The sequence below is a fragment of the Emys orbicularis genome, chromosome 1 (assembly GCF_028017835.1).
Source record: "Emys orbicularis isolate rEmyOrb1 chromosome 1, rEmyOrb1.hap1, whole genome shotgun sequence".
Classification (NCBI taxonomy): domain Eukaryota; kingdom Metazoa; phylum Chordata; order Testudines; family Emydidae; genus Emys; species Emys orbicularis.
Genome location: NC_088683.1, coordinates 320,428,388 through 320,451,691, shown reverse-complemented (window position 1 = coordinate 320,451,691; position 23,304 = coordinate 320,428,388). Strand labels below are relative to the sequence as shown.

The 23,304-nt window shown below is 43.9% G+C and overlaps 1 protein-coding gene across 1 annotated transcript in view; it reads left to right on the top strand.

Annotated features, from left to right (window-relative positions):
* The window catches only part of PDS5B (PDS5 cohesin associated factor B), a 252,523-nt gene extending 241,085 nt beyond the window's left edge, over positions 1-11,438 (top strand). Inside the window, exons 34-35 of the mRNA XM_065403763.1 lie at positions 1,062-1,203; positions 10,952-11,438. Of these exons, the coding sequence (XP_065259835.1) occupies positions 1,062-1,203; positions 10,952-10,987 (178 nt within the window). The 3' untranslated portion in view covers positions 10,988-11,438. The remainder of the gene's footprint in view (positions 1-1,061; positions 1,204-10,951) is intronic.
* Positions 11,439-23,304: the final 11,866 nt, after the last annotated feature.

Here is a 23,304-nt window from a genome sequence, read left to right as displayed (position 1 = left end):
ACTTTGGAGGACAGGATTAGCATTCAAAGGGACTTTGACAAATTGGAGAATTAATATGAAATTCAATAAAGAGAAGTGCAAAGTACTTCACTTAGGAACGAAAAAAACAGATTGCTAAGCGGAAGGGTTCATGCATTTTGGAGGTGGCCACTCGAAATCATGTGGGCAATTGGGGGTTAGTGTTATGCATAAAGGGATTGAAGTGGGCAATTAAGGGTCACAGGCCATGTGATTCACCTCAACCCCAATATAACGCTGTCCTCGGGAGCCAAACAAATCTTACCACATTATAGGTGAAACCGCGTTATATCGAACTTGCTTTGATCCGCTGGAGCGTGCAGCACACCCCCAACCCACCCCCCGAGCACTGCTTTACCGCGTTATGTCCGAATTCGTGTTATATCAGATCGCGTTATGTCGGGGTAGAGGTGTATATTACAAAATGTCGTAATAAGCCATAAAACCAGTGATTAAGTCCATGTTTTTTGGTGTCTAGCAAAGTTCCTAAGCATACCTTTTGAAGGTGTTGTGCAGGTTTCCCTTGAGGACAAGTATTGAAAGATCAGATATGGAGTGATTGCTTTGTGAAAAGTGTTCTCCCATGTCTTTCATTTTACCACAAAACCAATGATGTACCTGAGAACCATGAAACCAACAATATAACTGAGATACATCTATCATTTCATAAGGGTTATTGATATGAAAAAAAAAAACCACCCCTTGGCCTGCAATTTGACTTAAGGTGTTGGGAAGAAAAATATATCAAATTTAAGCTCAACGTAAATAGTCCTAAACGTATTAATGGTCTGGCCTCATAAATATCTTGTACTCCTGATATATTATCCTGGAGTAATTTTGGTTGCAAAATCACTCAGCCTAATAGAATTTCTACCCTCTGGTTACAGATAAAAAGTAAGTGGGCATGTCTGCTATAAGTTTTACAGGAAGCAAATTAAGAACAACTGTTTAAAAGCTAGCTGGAAGTGCTTTTCCATTGCAGAGTTTGTGTGCTTAAAGACCCATGTGCTGTAAAATTAATTTATTGTGATTTTTAATTTTAGCCGTGCTGGACGCACCAAACAAGCAGCAAGTAAAGAAAATGAATCTAGTGAAGAGATGGATATATTTCAGGGCAGTTCTCCTATCAGTGATGACATTCCCCAAGAAGAAGTAATGGAGGAAGAGGAAGTTTCCACTATCAGTGTAAGATACATGTTTGAAATGTGTTCTGTAGATCTATCTGGTACCTCTCTGTATGCCTAATGTTGACGAGCAAAAACTCACTTTTCAGATTCTGATAGTGTATATTTTAGCTCTCAAGATATGGAAAATTCTCACCAGCTCTACTTACAAGTATGAGTGTTTTTTGGTGAAAAATAGGAATTCTGCAAAAAAATTTTGTATGGGAAAATTGTCGATTTTTGTCAGACACTTTCAATTTTCCATAAGTTTCCAAAAATTTTGTTTCAAGACCGTATTAATCTCAGCATTTGCCTGAGCTGCTGTGATGCCTCATGGGAGTTGTAATTCATGTGCTTCTTACCTCCATTCGCAGGACACACCAGCCAAACTGCATCTCCCGTGATACATCACAGTCATGGAATTCCTATGATGCACCAGGGCCAGAGGGAAGGAGAGTTTGTGGGAGATGTGGTTCAGTTGGGGAACCTAGCCCCTGGGAAAATTGGGGACATGATCTGACCAATAACTCCCATGAAGTATTGCAGTGGCTCAGGCATATGCAGAATAATGCCCTGAAATGAAACATTTTGACATTTCTGAATAAAAATTTTCAGAATTTTTTTTATTCCACTATAAATTTCAACATTTTGACTTTACATCCAGATTTGGGATGAAGACAAATGTTGAAATTCAGAATTTCCCATACAATGGAAATCTTGTTTTTCAATTAGCTGTATGTATGAACTCCTTCAATATAAACCTGTACATCATAAATATTCACATATATACCTATATTGGTGATGTATATTTTTTAAGTGGGTGTGCTTGTTTGCCTTGTGTGTAAGAGGATGTTTTAAGGTGGTCTTTTCATGATCAATGTCACTAGCTGAATGTCTGAAATATAAGGGTAATAAAATATTTGTGGAATTTAGCTATAGTCCCTTTAACTTCGATTTTTTTAATGGTAACGCTAAAGCATGTATATTTGCATAAGGATTATATTATTTAGGCAACCTTATCTCTAAGTTAACAATTTTTAAATCGTATTTCCTAGTTTTCTGCCAGGAAAAAAAATGAGCCTTAATAGTTAAGATTAGGTATACTGGGGACATCAAAAGTTCTTCTTCGAGATGTGTTGCTCCTGTCTATTCCACAGTAGGTGTGCATGCTCGCCACGTGCACCGGTGCCAGAAGTATTTTCCTTAGCAGCATGCGTAGTGGGGGAGCACCGTTGTGACCCCTGGAGTGGCGCCGACATGTCGCGCCATAAAGGGGGCTGCATGCTCCCCCCACCCTCAGTTCCTTCTTGCCGCTAGTGAAGGTAGTCGGAACTTGTGCTCCAGCATTGCTGCAGCAATTCTAGCCTTAGTAGTATCCAGCTTTCCCTGAAGTTACTTGTTGAACTTTTCTCTGTTAGTGCTGGGCTCGGGGCATGCCCCGTGGCCCAGGCTTCAAGTCGTGCGACTCTTGTCGCAATCCTATGCCCAGAAGCGATCCACATACTCAGTGTCTTCGCTGTCTGGGCGAGGCTCACATTAGAGAAGTGTAAAATTTGCCGCTCCTTCGAGCCCCGAACAAAGAGGAAGCGTGAGATCCGACTCCGAGCTCTCCTAAGGGAGTTGGCGTTGACCCCGGCACCGGCGCATCGAGCCGACCCCGCGCCGGGCACCTCGTCCTCGGCGCGCAGCGAAGTGCCCCCGGTGCGCAGCGAAGCACCCCAGGCGCCCCGTCCTGATTCCGCGCCCGGTACCGCGTCGTCGGTGCGCAGCGAGGCCCCGTCGACGAGCCGGCACCGCTCCCCTTCTAAGAAGCAAGGGAAGACTCAGCGGTGCCGGGAGAAAGATCGGGGGGAGGCTAGACCCGTGTTGGGCAGCCCACGATCCCCATCGGGACCGAGACCTCCGACTCGGGTAGAGCGGAGTAGTCCAGTGCCATCCACGCACGCCTCGCCAGAGGTGAGAATGCCTTCGACGCCGGAGCAGCTCAGGCTGCGTGCGACGTCATGACGCTTCCGGTACCGGGGGCGCCGCTCCAGTCGGGCCCCCGATCCCGTGGGAAGCCTTCGCTCAGTGCCCATCGACCCTCTCCGGACGTCTCTGAGGATACCGTCCCGAGTTGAAGGGCTGAGCCGCGGACATTATACTATTTTTTCATATTTTCATAACAAACCATCTAGCTACTTTAAGGAGCTCAGTAAATTGAACAGAAGTTCTTCTTTGAGTGCTTGCTCATGTTGATTTCATTGTAGGTGTGCGCGCGCCCATGTGTGCAGTCATCGGAGATTTTTACCTTAGCGGTATCTGTAGGGCCGGCTGTGTCACCCCCTTGAGTGCAGCGCTCATGTACTGGTATATCAAGCGCTGCCGGCCCTATGCACTCTCAGTTCTTTCTTACTGCCTGTGGTGGTCAGTTGGAGTGCCTTTCCTTGCTCGTCAAGGACTTGCAGTTTTCCTTATCGTGGACTTTGTGCCTTTAGGCTTCTACATCGTTATCTTTACTGTTAAGTACCTGTTAAGTGTTGTAGTTAGAGTTGGGTCCCAGTGGGGACTTCGCCCCCAGTGGGGCATGTCCCAGTCTCTGGGCTTTAAGCCCTACAATTCCTGTAACATACCTATGCCTGTTAGCAACCCCCATGGCAGCTGCCTCAAGTGCCTGGGGGAAGCACACGTTAGAGAGGTGCAAGATTTGTAAGAACTTTTTGCCTTGCACCCAGAAGGAGAGGGATATCAGGCTCAGGGCTCTCCTTATGGAATCTGCCCGGCATAAGTCAACCAGCACCTCGACATCAGCGCAAAGTGCACCCCCGGCACCATTCTTAGTCGCTGGTCCCTAAGAAAAGGGCTAAAAAACACAGCTCCCGGGCGCCGATGAAGAAGGTGGCAGTGAGCAAAGAGCCTGCCCCGAGTCGCCCATCCACACTGGAGCCCCACAGTTGACCATCTGCTGCTGCGGCTGTTAGCCCGGGGAAAGGTCCTCCTCTGACTTCAGCAAGTGGTACAGGACCGACTCTCTTGCCGGCACCGACACCTTCATGAACTCAACCCATGCTGACAGCACAACCAGTACTGCAGGCCTCAACTAAGGCTCCTCAAGCCAGTCGATAAGGTTCCCCAAGGAGCGGTGGAGCACTGCCGATCCCTTGAGACAATGGCACGCTGTCCACTTCCACACCGATGGACACCAGTACCATCATCTAGATCATTGCAAACTTCTCTTCGGTCTCCAGTGTCGTGGTCGCCCCTGTTGCGATGTGATTTGCCAAGGGAAAGCCACCCGTCCCCCTATTATCAAAGTCGGTCACAGTCCCAGAGGTCCTCATCCTGATGCTGTTCCCGGTCACCGACGCCGTGGGAATGATCTCCCTCCCGCTTCCAATCTCCCCGGCACTGCAGCCACTTGCCGTGCTGTTGATACCGGTCTCCAGTGTCAGTGGTCTTAAGGCAAACTCAGGCCTTGACAGCCCTTCTGTGGTCTCCAGAGGGTGGTTCCTCCGGAACTGAGGGGCGTTTCAGCCCATCACCCCAACCTCATTGACGAGGTATCCGAGCCAGTGGCGACATCAGGACAGTGATAACCAGGACAGTGACCTGCTCAGTGGCCATGTTGGAGTACCTGGGGGGTCCAGTCATGGCGTTGCCCCCCTCAGCTCACTCGTAGGTCAGAGCCATGTAGCAGTGATCATCGGCACCGGGCCCCGTTCCAGAGACACCCCCGGTGTCCGAGGTTCAGGAGGCTGCACCTACACCTAACTCATCCTCCCCAGCGGAGAAGGAGGAACAAGCCCCCCATCCACGGGTTCAGTACTCCTAGTCATCCCCTGACGAAGCAGTCACTGGGCCCTCCAGTGCCAGCCCTCCTGACGACTTCAAGGACCACCAGACCTTGCTCCGGCAGGTAGCTGACAACCTGGGCCTACAAGTGGAGGAGATGGCTGAGGAAGAGGACACTCTTCAGCGTGCTGTCAGCCTTCACCCCATCCGTATTGCACTACCCGTGCACGAGGGGGTCTTGAGAATTGCCAAAGGCATCAGGCAGACACCCTCCCCAGCCCTCCCACCTCAAAGCAGAGGGAGAAGAAGTACTTCATGCTGGCCAAAAGCTTTGAATACCTATATACCCACTCTCCTCCTGGCTCGCTGGTGGTCTCTGCGGCCAATGAAAAAGAGAAGTGGGGCACACCAACTCCACCCCACGAAATAAGGAGGTCAAAAGATTTGACTTGTTCAGAAGAAAAATTTATTCTACTGCAAGTCTACAATTTCGGGTGGTGAATCACCAGGCCCTCCTGCGCCGCTATATCGTGAAATTTGTGGGGCTCTTTCCATAAACTCAAGGACTCCCTCCCACAGGACTGAGCCCAGGAGTTTGTTACTCTGGTGCAGGAGAGCACCTCGGCGGCCCGCTCTGCTCTTCAGATGGCATGGGACGCGGCGGACTCGGCAGCCAGGGTGGTGGCATCCGTGCCAGTTATGAGGCGCAGCTCCTGGCTTGAGGTCGCTGGTCTCTCCCAGGAGATGCAGACCTCTATCCAAGACCTGCCCTTTGATGGGAACGGTCTGTTTTCGAAGCAGACTGATGCGAGGCTGCACGGGGTGAAAGACACCAAGGCCCCCCTCCGTTCGTTGGTATCCACACACTTCAGTTGGCGCATAAACCATTCCGGCCGCCCCCCCCATTGAGGTCCTGGCAGTCTCGCCCCGGACCTGCGAGGAGGGACAGGGGCACTGCTTTTAGTTGTTGCCGCCCTTCTACTTCCCGCTCGCCTGTGCAAGCCAGCCAGACCAAGCATTCTGCAGGACAGAAACACTTGTTTTGATGGCACAATCGAGAGCGATGCCCGAGCCAATTCCCTGGGTCTGCTACCTTCCTCAACCACCTGTTCCCCTACCGCTTGGCCCGGTTGCGGGTTACGTCAGACCTCTGGGTCCTGGACATAATATCGAGGGGCTATACCCTGCAATTTTTGGCCAACCCTCCCTCCCACCCCCACCACTTCCCCGTCCCTCTAAAGGGACCCTTCTCATGAGCCACTCCTCGTTCAGGAGATCAAGAACCTCCTGTGTCTGGGGGCTGTGGAGGAGGTTCCTCGGGACAAGAAAGGAAAGGGATTCTACTCCCAGTACTTCATAATCCCAAAAGCGAGAGGGGGCCTCAGACCCATCCTGGACCTGTGCTACCTCAACATGTCTCTCAAGAAGTTGAAGTTTTGGATGGTCTCCCTGGCCTCTTATCCCCTCCCTGGATCCGAGAGACTGGTACGCTGCTCTCGACTTGAAGGACACTTACTTCCACATTTCTGTATTCCCAGGCCACAGGCGCTTCCTCAGTTTTGTAGTGGGAGGGCACCATTTCCAGTTCACGGCACTACCCTTTGGCCTCTCTTCAGCCCCGAGGGTTTTTACAAAGTGCATGGTGCTGGTGGCCACTTACCTCAGATGTTGGGGGTGGTGGTCCACCTGTTTCCGTATCTCAACGACTGGCTCATCAAGGGCCCGCTCTCCGGATCAGATACAGAGAAGTCTTCACTTGGTGAGCTCCACCTCCTGCGACCTGGGTCTGTTAATAAACACAGAAAAGTCCATGTTCACCCCAGTCCAACGCATAGAGTTCATCGGGGCCGTTCTCGACTCCACACAGGCCAGAGCCTTCCTTGCAGAAGCTTGGTTTCAGGCCATGGCGGACTTGATTTGCCAATTAAGGCACCCGCTCACCACAGCCCACACCAGTCTGCATCTGGTGGGGCACATGGCCGCGAGCACATACGTGGTCAGCAATGCTTGACTTCATCTGCGGCCGCTGCAGGTGTGGCTGGCCTCGGTCCGTATCCCCAACAAACAATCCCTTGACTGAGTGGTCACAGTACCGAGCCACATCCTTTCGTCCCTGAGTTGGTAGTTGGACCCCAAGTCGGTGCTTCAGGGGTCCAGACACTTCAGATCTGGGCTGGGGAGCCCACCTGGGCGAACTCAGCACCCAGGGCCGCTGGCTGCGGGATGATCTGGCCCTCCATGTCAATGTCAGGGAACTCAGAGCAGTTCGCCTGGCCTGCCAGGCATTCTTGCCTCACCTGAAAGGCTGACAATACCGCTACGATGTACTACATCAGCAGGCAGGGAGGGGACAGATCCTCAGTCCTCTGTCAGGAGGCTCTCAGGAAGTGCCACTAGTTCTGCTCCTTCCAAGATCTGGACAAGGGCTCCCTCTCAGATGCCTTCCTCATTCCGTGGATAGGGGTGCTCATGTATGCCTTTCCACCAATGCTATTGATCCATTGGGTCCTGGTGAAGATCAAACAGGAGAGAGCGAGAGTCATCCTTGTGGCCCCGTCAGCACTGGTTCGGCATGCTGTTGGACCTATCGACAGCAGCCCTCCTCCTGCTGTCCTTTCGACCGGATCTGCTGTCGCAGAACCATGGCAACCTGCTGCATCCAAACCTGGTGGTGCTGCACCTGACTGGGTGGCTGAATGCGGAGGAAAGAGCGTGTTCGTCCCGCGTTCAGCAGGTGTTGCTCGGCAGCAGAAAACCCTCGATCAGGCAACCTACCTGGCAAAGTGGAAAAGGTTCGAGTGCTAGGCCTCGGAGAGGCATGTCTGGGCCGAGCAAGCCTTGCTGTAGGACAGTGATTCCCAAACTGGGGTTCGTGAACCCTTGGGGGTTCTTGAAATGTTACAGGGGGTTCTCAGGAAAAAAATCCCTAATGGCGGACAGAGTTGTCCCTAGAGACCCTGGGGCAGCACGGGGCCAGCAGCCTGGAGTTCCTGGATTTCCAAGAGCTAAGCAGATCAAAGCAAGCATATCTATCACACTGAGGAGATTTAAACTTCAAGACTCCTTATAAGAAATGGAAAGGGAGGTGGATATTTTTTGCTGTTTTTAAAATTAAATAGGCAGCTAGTATAGTTTTTTAAATTATTATGAACAAGTTTAAGCTTTGTTGTAACATGTGTTGTTTGCCTGGACTGCTCAAGACCTGAATGCCTGTGTAGGAGGATCTCTTGAGTTGGTTTCTAAAATACCTTCATGCTGTTTCACATCTGATACTCCTTGATGAAACATAGGAGCCTTGTCTTATAACAGGCTTATTCAAAGTGATACAAGCTACGAAAGTAAGATCTTGGAAGAGTGTTGCCATTTTCATAATGTAATAAAAATCCTGTAATGATAAATAATAATAAATAGTGTGTAATAATCATGTCATAAAAACAAATTTTATATTTCCAAGATCACTGCTTTTATAATTTCTACTCCGGTAAAGGAGAAAATCCCTGGAAATATTCATTTTTAGGAGGGGGCTCGCGAGACTTGACATTTTAGTGAAAAGGGTTCACAGGTTGTTGAAGTTTGGGAACCACTGCTGTAGGATATCCTGGATTACTTGTTGCATTTGAAACTCCAAGGGTTGTCCTTTTCCTCCGTCAAGGTCGACCTGGCGGCCATCTCAGCACTGCACCCCCTGGTCCAGGGCAGGTACCTCTTCGCCCATCCTATGATGGTGCGTTCCTTGAAAGGGCTGGAGTGCCTCTACTCACATGTCCAGGAGCTGGTTTTCCCCCCCTGGGACCTGAACCTTGTGCTTTCCAGACCCACAGGTCCTCCCTTCAAACCTTTGGCTTCCTGATCCCTCCTCCTCCTGTCCTGGAAGGTCTCCTTTTTGGTTGCTATAACATCAGCCCATAGGGTGTCAGAGATCAGGGTGCTCACTTCGGAACCACCCTATACGTGTTTTTTAATCAAGGACGAGGTGAAGCTGCATCCTCACCCGGCGTTTCTGCCCAAGATTGTGTTCCAGTTTCGTACTGGCCAGGATATATTTTTACCTGTCCTCTGCCCAAAGCCCCAGGCATCGGATGAGGAACGAAGGCTTCACACCCTGGACGTCAGGTTGGCACTGGCTTTCTACATAGAACAAAACTGTTCCGTAAGTCAGTGCAGCTGTTCGTCACGGTGGCGGATAGGATGAAAGGTCACCCTATGTCCGCACAGAGGATCTCTTCCTGGATCACAGCCTGCATCCATTACTGCTATGAGCTGGCTAAGATACCCCCGCCAGTAATTGTAATGGCTCACTTGACTAGGGCAGAGGCATCATCAGCAGCGTTCCCTGTACGGGTGCTGGTGCAAGAAATCTGTCAGGCCGCGACCTGGTGTTCCGTCCACATGTTCATGTCACATTATGCGCTGACCCAGCAATCTCGTGACGACGCTGGCTGTAGCAGAGGTGTGCTACAAACTGCGAAGCTGTGACCGAGCCCACTCCAAAGATTCTGCTTGTGAGTCACCTACAGTGGAATCGGCATGAGCAAGCACTCAAAGAAGAAAAAACGATTACCCACCTTTTCGTAACTGTTGTTCTTCGAGAGGTGTTGCTCATGTCCATTCCATTACCCGCCCTCCGGTCCCTCTCTGCTGGAGTTGTTGGCAAGAAGGAACTGAGAGGGCATAGGGCCAGCAGCGCCCGATATACCAGCGCATGAGCATGGCACTCAAGGGGGTGACACAGCCAGCCCTATGGATACCGCTAAGGCAAAAATCTTCGATGCCCGCACATGTGGGCGCATGCGCACCTACAATGGAATGGACATGAGCAACACATCTTGAACAACAGTTACGAAAAGGTGGGTAACTGTTTTTTCCCCTCTAGTTCCCATTTGTCAAAGAGCTGCTAAGCAATCCCTGAGTACCTGCCTGCTGAGTTTAGAAAGTCTGCAAGAGTCCTTACAGGCCTTAGAAGTTGATGTGGAAAATAGTATTTCTTGCTGGTTAGTAATATTTTCTCAGTTTGCTTCTACAGCATACATTGAAACTGCTATGACAGATAATTCCAATAATTTATTTAAGTTCTGAGATATTACCAGTATCTGTAATTGTGCCAAGTTTAAGGCTTGTTACTTTTATGAATCTTAGGCTTGGCAGATCCAAGGAACATACGTGATACCAAGTTTAAATTTTAAATAGGTATTTTTAGTTCCTTCAAACTTTAGAAGATTTACTTTTAATTTTCAGAAAATTCAGTCTTTATCTAATTCTTAAGATAGGCAGGAAAGAGTTTTTTGTTTTAAATTTGGGAATGACAGACTAGCATTTTTGTATCTAACCACAGGATTTAATCCCTCATGTAACTGCAAATCTGTGTAAACTGGGGAGCTGCAAACAATGCCTCCATACTATAGGCCAGATGAAATTGCAGAAAAGCACAATTTATAAGAATAAAATCCAAAGTCTTGCCCCAAAAACTATTTAACTAGTAGTTTACTATTTGGGCCAATTCCAAGAACTGCCCATCTACAGTTTTTGGTAACTGGTATCTCCCAAAAAGGGGTGGGGTTTGGGGGTTTTTTGTTTTTGTTTTTTGTTTTTTTGGTAATACTAGAAGGAAACAGGCCTAGGGAGCTCCTATAAATATATTATTTCATATCTTATGAAGAACTGTGTAAATTCATTGTCAGTCTCCACATTTTTCCCATAATGGAATACATTTACACATGAACTTTTTCAAAATAATGTATGTGCAGCTTTTCTTTAAAATAAATAAATTAATTAAATTAAAAAATTAATTTATAAAATATCAGAGGGGTAGCCAGTCTGGATCTGTAAAAAGCAACAAAGAGTCCTGTGGCACCTTATAAACTAACAGACATATTGGAGCATAAGTGGGTATTCACCCACGAAAGCTTATGCTCCAATACGTCTGTTAGTCTATAAGGTGCCACAGGACACTCTGTTGCAATTTATAAAATGAATCTCTTGACTCTCTCTTCAAATAACAGGTACGTCGCAGAACTTCCAAAAGAGAGAGGCGATGAGGAAGCACGTAATTATCCACGTTCCAAGGTGAAAGCTTTGAAGAATGTTCATAATTTGAAGCTTGAGGCTGAATGAAGCTGTTAGTGCACAAAATGGGGTTGCTGAAGACAAAAACTTACTTTACATTTACTACCCCTATGTTTGCAGTCCCTAGGTCACAAGCTTTAGCCACACACGTTGATATCATTAACTGTGGATTTTTGTGAAGTGTAATGTGCGCTGCCTTTGTAGACATATGAACTAAAGAAGAAAAGTGTAAATAGCCCTTTTTTAATGTTTCTGACTTCTGAAGTGCTTGTATAGCTTTTATCAGTGGCTTTAAACTGACAGTGCCCAACTGTTTGTTAGATCTGTTGATTTAAAAAAAGAAAAACATTTTTGTTAGAATGGATCTCAAGCAATATCTGTCAGTGTTCATATTTGTACTCTCCTTGACATTTAACTGTGAAAAAAAAATCAGTTGAATAAATAGTGCCATTTTCTTTTGCCACTATTTGTTGGGGAGGGGGGGGGGGGGGGAGAAAGAAAAGGAATGATCTTTGTTTCCTTTGTATATCTAATCTAGAGTTTACTTCTAAGCACCCACCTGTCATCAAAGTGCTAAATTACTTTCTTTTACCAGTGAACGATGTCCGATAGAATACTACAACATATTCAAATTGTGAAATAAGTTGTCTGATTCACTTTACACCTCAGTATTGATGCCAGGCTTTTCTGGACTTCTAGTGGCATTGAAAATTCAGAAAGGATTTAAAATATTTTAATTTTAAAAATGTGTTATTAAATAATGTACTGAATACCCTATCCATTTTATCTTCCCCTATCAGTTTTTATTAATCTACTGTATCAATAAAATTCTGTAACTGAATGAGTTTTTAATAGTCTAGTATGTTAATGTGTATAGATATTTCCTCCTGAACATTATGTTCACACAGAGCAAATTATTACTACATTATAATATGAAATCTGATATATAAACATTAGTGAAAATACAGTTCTCTTATTACAATGTAAAGTTAATCACAAAGAAAAAAAAAATTTTATTGATGCAGTGTGTCTTTATAAAGCTGTCTTGAGAGCCAAGTGTTTTGTATTTTATAGTGAGTTGCATGTTTATGAAAAATGTGCTGAAAATGGGATGTAATTTTTTTCGGAAACTTCGTATCTAGCAGTAGTATATGGTAGGTTGCTTCATGAGAGCACCTTCTACCAAGAGTTTATTGTACTTATTTTTTGTGAGCCAAATTTTTTTTGGTATGAAGAGCTAAATTGTCATTGAATGACCAGCTGTAGGTCTTTGCAGTCAGGTATTCAAGATTTGAATGAAGCTCGCTTTTATTTAGTGCTACTTTAGGGTTGTTGAATTTTTGTTGTTTGGGTGTAATCTACAAAGAACAGAGATGAAATATGTAAGGCAGTATCCTGTGTGCAGTTTTACAAACTGTCTTTGAACCAAAATGTATAGGTTATTATTTTATGCTTAGCCAAGCACGTTTTTATAATTTCAGGTGCACTTCTCCCTCTGGTTCCTTGCAGTTGACGTGAAAAAGATCAGTTTCTAACTTATTAAATCTTTATCTCATTGAATAATGGAGCATTTTCATATAACCCATCAAAGCATATGTTCTTAAATTATATTTGCAAGATAGCACATAGAGCATAGGGATGTGAGAGAGGATGATAGTGTTGAAACATGGTTTTACCGATTTCAAGACTACATCATAAGAAATGTGACTGTTTTCTTTTGACTTTTTCAATTTAAAATTTCTGTTCATTGAAATCTTTATTTTCAAAAAGTAGATTATTCTGCCTCTACTTAAGTTTTTCCCAGTATTCAGCTATTCTACAGTTATACCCATGAATACGGGGGAACTGCTGCCCGTAAGGGCAGTTAAAGTTGGTTTAAGTGACTGACTTTGAAATTTTCATTAGCACAACTAACCTGAATAGCTTATTTACACTTCAGCAGTGCAAATGCAAGTTTTTTATCCTATAAAATAAAATTTGAAAGTTAACTTTATATTTTCTTCATTGACAGAATTGCACTGAAAACATTTATGGAAGATATGTCTTTAAGTCCATTTTATACAAAATATGAAAAATTGGTGTTGAAAATGCTGCGGGCTGTTGGTTATATGTCCATAAGCATGATTAGATCAAATTTCATTGAATATAGATGTACAACAACTGATCATAAAATATGATTAATGTAAATTTAAACTCTAGTTTTGCAATTTAAATGTTTATTTTTTGGGTTATGGTGTGTAATTCATTATTACAATGGAAAACAGGTGCAGCAGATATGACATTCTGATATTCAAACCTCTTCTAGGTTCATCCTCATCTCCACATATAAGTAAAATGAATATTTTATGTACTAATATTGAGATCTGCATACAGTAGCTACAGTAGAGTAAAATAATTATGTATAAAAATATAAATTGCTAACATTTAGTTAGCATGTTCTTCTGCAATGATAATGTTCAGTTTATAAAAATGTACTGTATTACATTAAAAAATCAAATTGAACTCACTGTAACAAGTTCCAGTATGAAGTTCTTACAAAATTACAGTGAGTATCTTGCTGTATCCTGCAGCAAATTAAGCTAATCTTCATTATATTTCATATTCTTGCTGCAGTCCAACAGGAAACTTTCCATGCTCTTCACTTTATATGTAAAATACATGCAGTGACTGTAACTCTTCTCTAGCTGTTAAAGGTTAATTTACTTCTGACTCCATAAGCTTGGTTTTTGACACTTCTTCCTTGTTTCCACCACCACCTCTGAGAATGTGAATATTAAGGGCTCTTCTTAATGCTACTCATAAATAGGGAAATATATGAAACTGCTTGCTTGACAGTTGTATCTGAATAATCTACCCACAAAATTAGATAATCTTTAGCTATACATTAATCATAAAATCATAGAAGGCTGGGGGAGGGACCTTCAGAGGTCATCTAGTCTATCCCTCTGGACTGAGGTAGGACCAAGTATGCCTAGACCATACCTGACCGGTTCTTGTCTAGCCTGATCTTAAACATTTCCAGTAATGGGTATTCCACAACCTCCTTGGTTACTTATTCAATTACTTAACTATCCTTATCGTTAGAAAGTGTTTCATAATATCTAACCTAAATCTCTCTTGCAGCAGATTAAGCCCATTACTTCTTGTCCTACCTTCAGTGGAATGGAGTTCACATCCTCTTTATAACAGCCGTTAACATATTTGAGCATTGGTATCAGGTCTCCCCTCAGTCTTTTATTCTCAAGACTACACATACCCAATTTAACCTTTCCTCATAGGTCAGGTTTTCATATTTGTTGTTCACCTCTGAACTCTCTCCAATTTATCCACACCCTTAGTGTGGCGCCCAAAACTGGACACACTACTCCAACTGAGGCGTCACTAGGCCCAAGTAGAATGGAACAATTACCTCCCATGTCTTAGGTCATGTCTACACCACAGCATCACGCCTCCGAGGCTGCACCGTAGAAGATTCCTACATCATGGAAGGATTTTATTCTTTCCGTGTTGGTAATCATCCTCTCCAAGAGGTTGTAGCCAGGTTGACAGAAGAATTCTTCTGTCAATCTGGCTGTCTCTACAGTGGTGGTACGGTCAATCTAACTAACTATGTCACATAAGGCATGACATTTTTACTTTCTTGAGCGATATTGCTAGCTTGCTGTAATTTTTAGTTTTAGACCAGGCCTGTCATATGACACTCCTTTTAATATGCTCCAGAATAATATTAGCCTTTTTCATAGTTCTGTCATATTGTTGGCTCATATTCAATTTGTGATCCACTATAATCCCAAGATCCTTTTCTGCAGTACTACAGCTTAGTTATTCCCCATTTTGTAGTTGTGCATTTGATTTTTCCTTCCTAAATGTAGGACTTTGAACTCATTTTTATTGAATTTCATTCTGTTGATTTCAGACCAGTTCTCCAGTTTATCAAGGTCTGAATCCTGTCCTCCAAAGTGCTTGCAACCCTTCCCAGTTTGGGGTTATACTTGCATTTTATAAGCATACTCTCCACTCCATTATACAAGTCATTAAAGAAAATACTGAATAGTACCAGACCCAGATTAGAACCTTGCAGGACCCCACTAGATATGTCCTCCCTGTCTTACAGCAAACCATTTTAACTACTTGTTGAGTACAGTCGTTCAACCAGTTTTGTGGCCCTTTAGAGTAATTTCATCTAGATCACATTTCTCTAGTTTGCTTATGAGAACGTCATGTGGGTCTGTGTCAAAAACCTTACTAAAATCATAAGAATGGCCATACTGGGTCAGACCAGAGGTCCATCTACCCCAGTACCATGTCTTCTGACAGTGGCCACTGCCAGGTGCCCCAGAGGGAATGAACAGAACAGGTAGTCATCAAGTGATCCATTCCCTGTTGCCCATTCCCAGCTTCTGGCAAACAGAAGCTAGGGACACCCTCCTGGCTAATAGCCATTGATGGACCTATCTTACATGAATTTATGTAGTTCTTTTTTGAAGAATAGCAAGATATTTCATGTCTACAGCTTCCCCCCCCAATCCACGAGGCCAGTAACCCTACCAAAGAAGGAAATTAGCTTGGTTTGACATGATTTGTTCTTGAAAAATCCATGTTGGCTATTACTTATCACCCTGACCCGGTGCTCTGTGCTGCGCGGTGGCGTGGCTGGCTCCAGCCGGGCGGCACGGCTATAGCGCCGCCAGCCACCAGTGCTCCAGGCAGCGCGGTAAGGGGGCAGGGAGCGGGGGAGTTGGATAGAGGGCAGGGAAGTTCAGGGAGGTGGGCAGGGGTGTGGATGGGGTCGGGGCGGTCAGAGGGCGGGGAACGGGGGGATTGAATGGGGGCAGGGGTCCCGGGGGGGCAGTCAAGAATGAGAAGAGGGGTTGTATGGGGCAGTGGGGGCCAGTCAGGGGCAGGGGTTCCAGAGGCAGTCGGGACAGGGAGAAGGGGTGGTTGGATGGGGCAGGGGTCCCCTGGGGGCAGTCAGGAAGGAGGGGGGGTTGGATGGGATGGCGGGGGGCAGTTAGGGGACAGGGAGAAGGGGGGGTTGAATGGGGCAGGTGTCCTGGGTGGGGCCATCAGTCCCGGGTGGGGCCATCAGGAATGAGAGGAGGGGTTGGATGAGGTGGTGGGGGGCAGTCAGGGGCAGAGGTTCTGGGGGCAGTCAGGGGACAGGGAGCGGGGGTGGATGGGGCAGGGGTCCTGGGGGGGCCGTCAGGGAACAGGGGGTTGGATGGGGCAGGAGTCCTGTGGGGGGGGGGGAGGCGCGATAGGGGGTGGGGGCCGGGCCATGACCCTCTCCCCTAACCAGCCCTCTATACAATTTCCAAAACCCGATGTGGTCCTCAGGCCAAAAAGTTTGCCCGTCCCAGCTCTAGGTGTTAGATTGTTCCAGTATTTTCCCAGATATTGATGTTCTCCAAGATAATTGCTAGTGGTTCCAAAATTGCTTCAGCAAGTTCCTTAAGTACCCTAACACACGCAATTGTGAACCTCTGCATAAAGATGGCCTTTGAAAATCTGGCCCGCTTTTTTCTAAGCTCTCTACATATTAATTCATATTTGAATCTCATTTTACCTTTCATAACAAAATATTGAACCATTTTTCAAGCATATGACTCTTACTGTTTTGAAGTTTTTCTATTAGTAGAAACATTTAAATAATAATTTACAAAAGGAGGAGTCACCAATGCTGAAGAAATTTCCATTAAATACTAATATGTCCTGTTTGTGACTAAAATGCAACCAACTTAGAGGTGAAGTATTAACACTTGTGTAATATCTTTCATTGTGAGGATCTTGTGAGGATCTCAAAACAGTTCACAAAGAGGTTGAATTATTATTGCTATTAAGACTTAGGATTTAAATTGCTTTATGGGATAGCTTATCAAAATCTGTCTCCATGAATGCACACTGTAAATTTTAGGGGTCTGATCCTGCAAACTCATATGCATAAATTTTTGCAAGATTGGGATTTAACATATGTTCTTGCTCTTTTCAGCGACCAACTCCATTAAAATACTTTGACTATTATAACACTCGCACACAAGTCTGTCTTTAAGAAGTGTGTATACCTAAGTGTGCACAATTGCGAGCCTGTGCGTGCATCCGGCCTTTGAAAATCTGGCCATTTGTTTTCAAAGCTTTAGGCAGATTAATTCAACTTCACATCAGTGAACTGGTAGGTATTGTAAGTATTTTATCCATTTTTCAACTAGGGAAACTGAGGTAGATGTTGACACACTTGTTCAAGGCAACACAGTGAGTCATGAGTAGAATGAGCACCTGACTACTATCCTGTAGATCTCACTCTCATTATCCCTGTTTTACAGATATGAGGCATAGAGAGGTTCAAATAACTTAAACACGGCCACACATTGAGTCAGCAGCAGAATGAAGAATAGAACTCAACTCTTCACCCTTGTAGTAGGCAGGCTGGCACTCTCTTGTCTCATTACCCTTAATGGACATCACATGCACAAAGACCCTGTCTATACTAGGAAAATTCTACCTTTAATTTAGATGCAACTCCCCTCTTGGTAGCAAAGGTGGATGCTATAATGTAAGCAGAGCATGTGTTTATACTGCTGTATCCAAAGGATTACACAACATGCTGTTAAAACAAATGCTCTTTTATCTACAGTAGAGCATCCACTCTTATTATGACCAGTGAAGAATGCAAATCTGAATGTTACCAATTGTAGGTGCAAGCATAACAAAAACAGTAGAACCCAAACAATTTATTCTTAAACTTTGATTCAAATCCTTCCATCTAAAAGTTCTGACTTCTGTCTAATTAGTTGACTAAGTGCCATTAACAAATTTGTGAGCAGCAGAGGGTAAATAAATGTGCATTAGTTATTGTATATTAAATATCCCATATAAGTAGCAACTAAAACAAAGCATCTGATGTTGCAACTAAAACAAAGCATCTGATGTTGCAAATCACTGCCTCACTACAAGTATTCAGTCTTGTTTTTAATACACATTCGTTTAAATAATTAGCATGTATATTCTTTGGCAGCTGCTATATATTGTCCTTTGTATCCATATGCTTTGGATTTTTTTCTGAAATAAAAATAGATTTTTCACAAATCCATACTCTGACATTTCAGAAATCATGCAGTACAACTTTGGAATTGATTTTAACATGCATAAAGTACAGTATCTCACAGGTATTTTATTGGGTTACTTTTATTTTCTGATATTTTGTATTAAACTTTAAATGTAGGTAGACACTTAAAGAACCGTATTTTGAAAACCTAAGCAGTGTTATTGAATGCATTTCTTGTATTTCCCTGCTTATTCATACACATTGTCACTGCAGAAAATGTTTTTTAAATTGTTCTGCATTTCATAAGCTAGTGTCTTTGGTTCTGCGCAAAACTGCAGAACATAAAATGCTGGGTACTATAAAGAGAATATGTTAGTATTCCCCCTCACTTTATCCTGTGTGTATAGTAGTAGAAGTACACTTCGTTTAACTTAGTCCAATCCTATTCTCATTACTACAAAGCATGTGGGAACCTAATATAAAAGGAAGCTTCTAGATTAGCAGCTATTTCTATTAGTATTTATCAAGAGTCCGACTGTGCTACAGACATAGAATAAGATAGGTCTCTGCCTTAAAGAACTATATTTTAAGTTTCCAGGTCTCTACAGTCCCTATAGCATATTTGTATTCAGAAAAAATAAAATACATGTAAACTAAAACTATTTGAAAGAACAGAAATGTTTTTTAAATCTATATTTAATAAAACCATAACATGCTAATTCTAAATAAATTAGTTTCTTATTTTTAAAGCAATTTTATAGGTGCTATAACGTGCCTTCTGGGATTAAGTATACTGAGATACCTGCATTTCTTTATGAGCTAGCCTTTGGCCTTCTGCCTACTAGGCCGGATACTGCTCCACTTTTTCCTAAAGCAGCTGCTGACCCTCTGTGTAATGGTTGAAAAGAACTGAGAATTGGAGGTAGGAGAGAATCTTGTCATGCTTCTACTTCTTAGAGTTTCCCTTTGAAATGATTTTGATGAACTCTCAACACTGGTGCGTGGAGTGGGGTGTGTGGCTGGGAGGGAGAATGGTTGTTGGTGGAAGGAAGCACTTTGAAGATACTGGAAATTTGAGTTGAGAGTAGGGTAATCTACAGAGATAAATGGCGGTAGGAGCAAGGAGTAGCAGAACATCAAACTTCAACCGAGTGGAGATGGGATTGAGTGCCACCTTTTATATTAACAGAAGGCTGCAAGGTGGATACCTACATGAGATAGATAAATCTGTATTATCCCCATTTTGCAGATGGGCAAAGACGGAGAGAGGCTAACTGACTTGCCTGTGGAAATTGAGGAAAAAGTGGGAAGGTGGAAGATTACATGAGCAGATACCCACATAGCTGTGAGATATTAGTATCCGAGGTGTGTTAAGAAAGAGGATTTAATTTGTGTTCTCTCTGTAATCCCCATCTCCTTTTCCTGACTAAAAATGCAGGGCACTGGGAATCTAACTGAGATAAGAGGTGAAGTACACTAACCAAACCAAGCTAAGCAAAGTCAGAAAAATGCCAATGTCCCCATCCCGGAAACTGAACTGTTTTCTTGCTTTTTTTCAGATGCCTCCTAGGCAGAAACAAGTGAGGCCAGAAACCAAACTGCTTAGGTCAAAGTAACCACCATCTGAGCAAAATATGAAGCAGATTTGGCTAAAAATAAGGACAGAGGGGCCAACATCTCACCCCAGAACAGATGCCTCAAGGTTACCCAAGATGATAAAAAGGCACCACAATTGCTTCCCAGGCCCCTGCAAGTACTGAAGCTAACACTAAGGACACCAATCCATATCGCAGTGGAGTCCTGACAATCATGGTGACACCTGTGCTGCCATCCATTAAATCTATCTCGGTATTCGTATTGAGCTCCTAATATGCTATCTAACACTACCCTTCAATACCTGCCTTTCTCTGTAATTCAGCTATAACTATTTGCCAGGCTTCAGTGTCCCGCAACATGAATAACCCCCACTTTGCTCATCAGGAATCCAACTTGCCCTCCTTTCCCTAAGAGATACCTGTTTCCTGTCCCTACCAAGACACTTAAGGGATGTGACGGGATCCCCGGAGTGCAGTCTGGGACTGTGGGACCGCTGTGCCCCCTTAACTCTCCAGTCTGGGCTTGCTCTCTCTCAGTGCTTTGCTAGTGACAAGCAGCAAACCCTTCCAGGCGCTGTCATCACTCAGCTCAACAGCATGTGGAGCCCCACACCCAGCTACATTGCATGAATGCTTCCAGAGCCACTCATGAGTGTCTCAGAGAAAGGCACCAGCCAGATCCCCCCAGCTCCCAGCCTTGTACCTCAGGAATATACTGTCCTGCACTGCTTGAGCAGTACACATTTATTAATTGATTCACCACTTCATCAATCAAAAGTGGATAAACACCTGCCTTTGTAAACCTGAGCAAGAACCCTTACCAAACCCTTCAGGCAAACTCACTGGTAAAGATAAACAGTTAAATTTATAAACTACAAAAGATGGATTTTAAGTGATAGGCAAAAAGTCAGAGTTATTTACCAAAATAAAATATAAGCACGCAGTCTAAACTCTCAACCTATTAGACTGGGCGACATCTAGATTAAACAGTTTTTCTCACCCCACTGGATATTGCAGTCCTTAATATACAGGTTTGTCCCTTAAACCTGGGCCAGACTCCCCTGGTGGAGTCTTCAGTCTTCTTCTGAGTGTCTTTGTTGCTTGCAGCACAGACGAAAGGCCAAGCATGGGGCCCCTATGTTCTGTTTTATACCCTCAGTCCATGTGCTTGGAGAACATAAGTCCAGGCATGTCTGGTGGGCATTGCTGAGTCCCCAGGCAAGGTTGAGCAGTTTTCCTGGTGTGGCCTTTTGCAGGTGAGTCATTGAATTGTAGCTCCCTTGCTGGACAATAGCTGTTGATGGGTTGTTTGACACCTGTCTGGGCGTTGGTTACTTTCCTTGGCATTGTCTCTGGAGAACTAGTATCTGGGTGCTTCCCAAACCCACAGCATGTTTTAGTGACAGCCATACAACACAATTCTCATAACTTTATATGCATTAATGATATACATATTTCGATAGAACAGTGACTTTCAGCAGATCATAACCTTTCCCCGATACCTCACACGTCCTGCTTTATATGCAATATCACAATTCTATATAAATGAGGAATACAGGAGTTACAGGATGCTCCCCCAAAGTATAGAATGTCACAGGGGATGTCTACATGGCCAGCAGAAACCTGTGGCAGCAAGTCTCAGAGCCCAGCTCCACAGACTTGGGATCTAGTGGCTCGCGCTAAAAATAGCTGTGTCCATGTTTGGGATCAGGTTGGAGCTCAGGCTCTGAAAGCTAGGGTGTGCAGGGCAGGGGGGTCTGCTTTCCTCACCCCTAAGGCATATTTTAACTCCTTCCTTCTGTTATGTGCTCTTGATTTTATTTTTAAATTACACAAGTAAAAAAAATTTTCATATACTCGAATCTCTTATTAATAGATTAATAGTCCCAATACTCTAATAACCCAGAATCCCCTTTCTCCTGCTTTTTTTACATTTATCAAAAATATGGGAATGAGTGAGCTTTACAGCACAGATCTGCTAGTATGTGTGAATGTACTTTAGATCAGTTGCTGTCCACATCAGGAGAGTCTAAAACAAAATGAATGTACAGGCCTGTAATATAGCTCACAATATAAACTTCTCAGTGGATTTATGCCATCACTTGATAAAGCAGAAAATCACGTTCTATAGTTCCTATACTGTTTTCCATGTACAAAGAAGAAAAAAACAAAGTCCTAATGAAAGATGGAGTGTTGTCTCTTCTGTACCAGGTTCCATCTGAGCTGAACACAAAATTGAAAGCTGCTGCTGCTGCAGGTTCTGAGAAATGTAAAGATGTAGTACACCAAAAAGCAAAATCATAAGCTATAGCTATATATATACCACACTTGTTCATTCTGTTTTGCTCTGTGCCTTTTCATTTCTTCAGCTTCTAGTTATCTTCCTTCTATACCTCTATTCACCTGTTCTTTATCCTTCTTGATATTTTTGTCTAATAGTAAAAATATAAATTAAAAAAACTGGGTATCCCCCCCAAAAATTGTCTAGTTTCCCTTTTGAATGTGTTAATTCTGTTAATAGAACACCTTTTCACTCTCTCCACTACTCAAGCAGTACAGTAGCTCAAGTGGCATTGTCATTTTAAGGCTGTTGGTATTCACAAGGGACTGAATTCCTTGAGTAAGCAGGTGCCTATTGAAACTGTTGGAAGTTTCTCTTGCTTACAGTGAGTCTGCATTTGGCCAAGAGTCAGCTCTATTCAAAACAGAGGGAAAAGTCTCAACATTCAACAATTGGTAAGGGAAGAAATACGTTTTTCAGATCCCAAATATGTTACAAATAATGAGGTATAATAATATGTAAGAAATATGAATTTGCAGATTCTTGAATGTGTCCCTCTGGTGCAGTATATAGAATGTACATGAACAATAAACATTTTATGTGATGCTCAGGTGGTTTACTGTGAAGATAATGTCTCCATTAGTAAAAATGTATAAACACAGAACTTGTGCAGAAAGGAATAACCTCTTTGAATGTTGCAGAAACAGTAACATTATTGCCCAATAGCTCTTAGCTTGAAGAGTGCTATGGATGCTTAATGCCTTGAGTGAGGCAGTACCACTTCGCATCACTGAAGGAGTAGCATTAAGGAGATGTAAAAGGTTAAAATTCTGTTGTACATGATGGTGTAATTTAAACAATCCCTTCCAACAGCTCAGTGATCATGCTTCTAGGTGAGCCCTTCAACCCCTTCATTATTTTGTTTTAAACTAAAGAATGAGATTGGAAGTCAGGGTTGGAGAAGTAGCAGGAGTTGTGTGGGAGGCAGGCAAGGATGGGGAGGAGAAACAGCGGGAGTAATAGGAATTTGTGAGGTAGGAGGTTCAGAGAAGTTGAAGATCAGTTTGCTGGTTCCATAGCTGCATGTAGAATGCTTCTGGGTAGGGGATACAGCTTCCCTTTCATTCAAGTAGTCATTTCTGATGCGTCACTTTTAGCATCAGTCAGAATAAAAGGAACAGTGAGTGTGGTTTAGAGGAAAATACTTGGGAGTTTGATGGATATGTTCAAGTAAAATACCATAACCACATAAATCAGAAATGTGGGTGCAGGACTGATGTACCATTGTGGAGCTCTCTGTATAGAGGAATCAGAAATCAGGGCTTGCATCTCCCAAACACTTTACATGGTTATTACTGATGGATGCCAGGC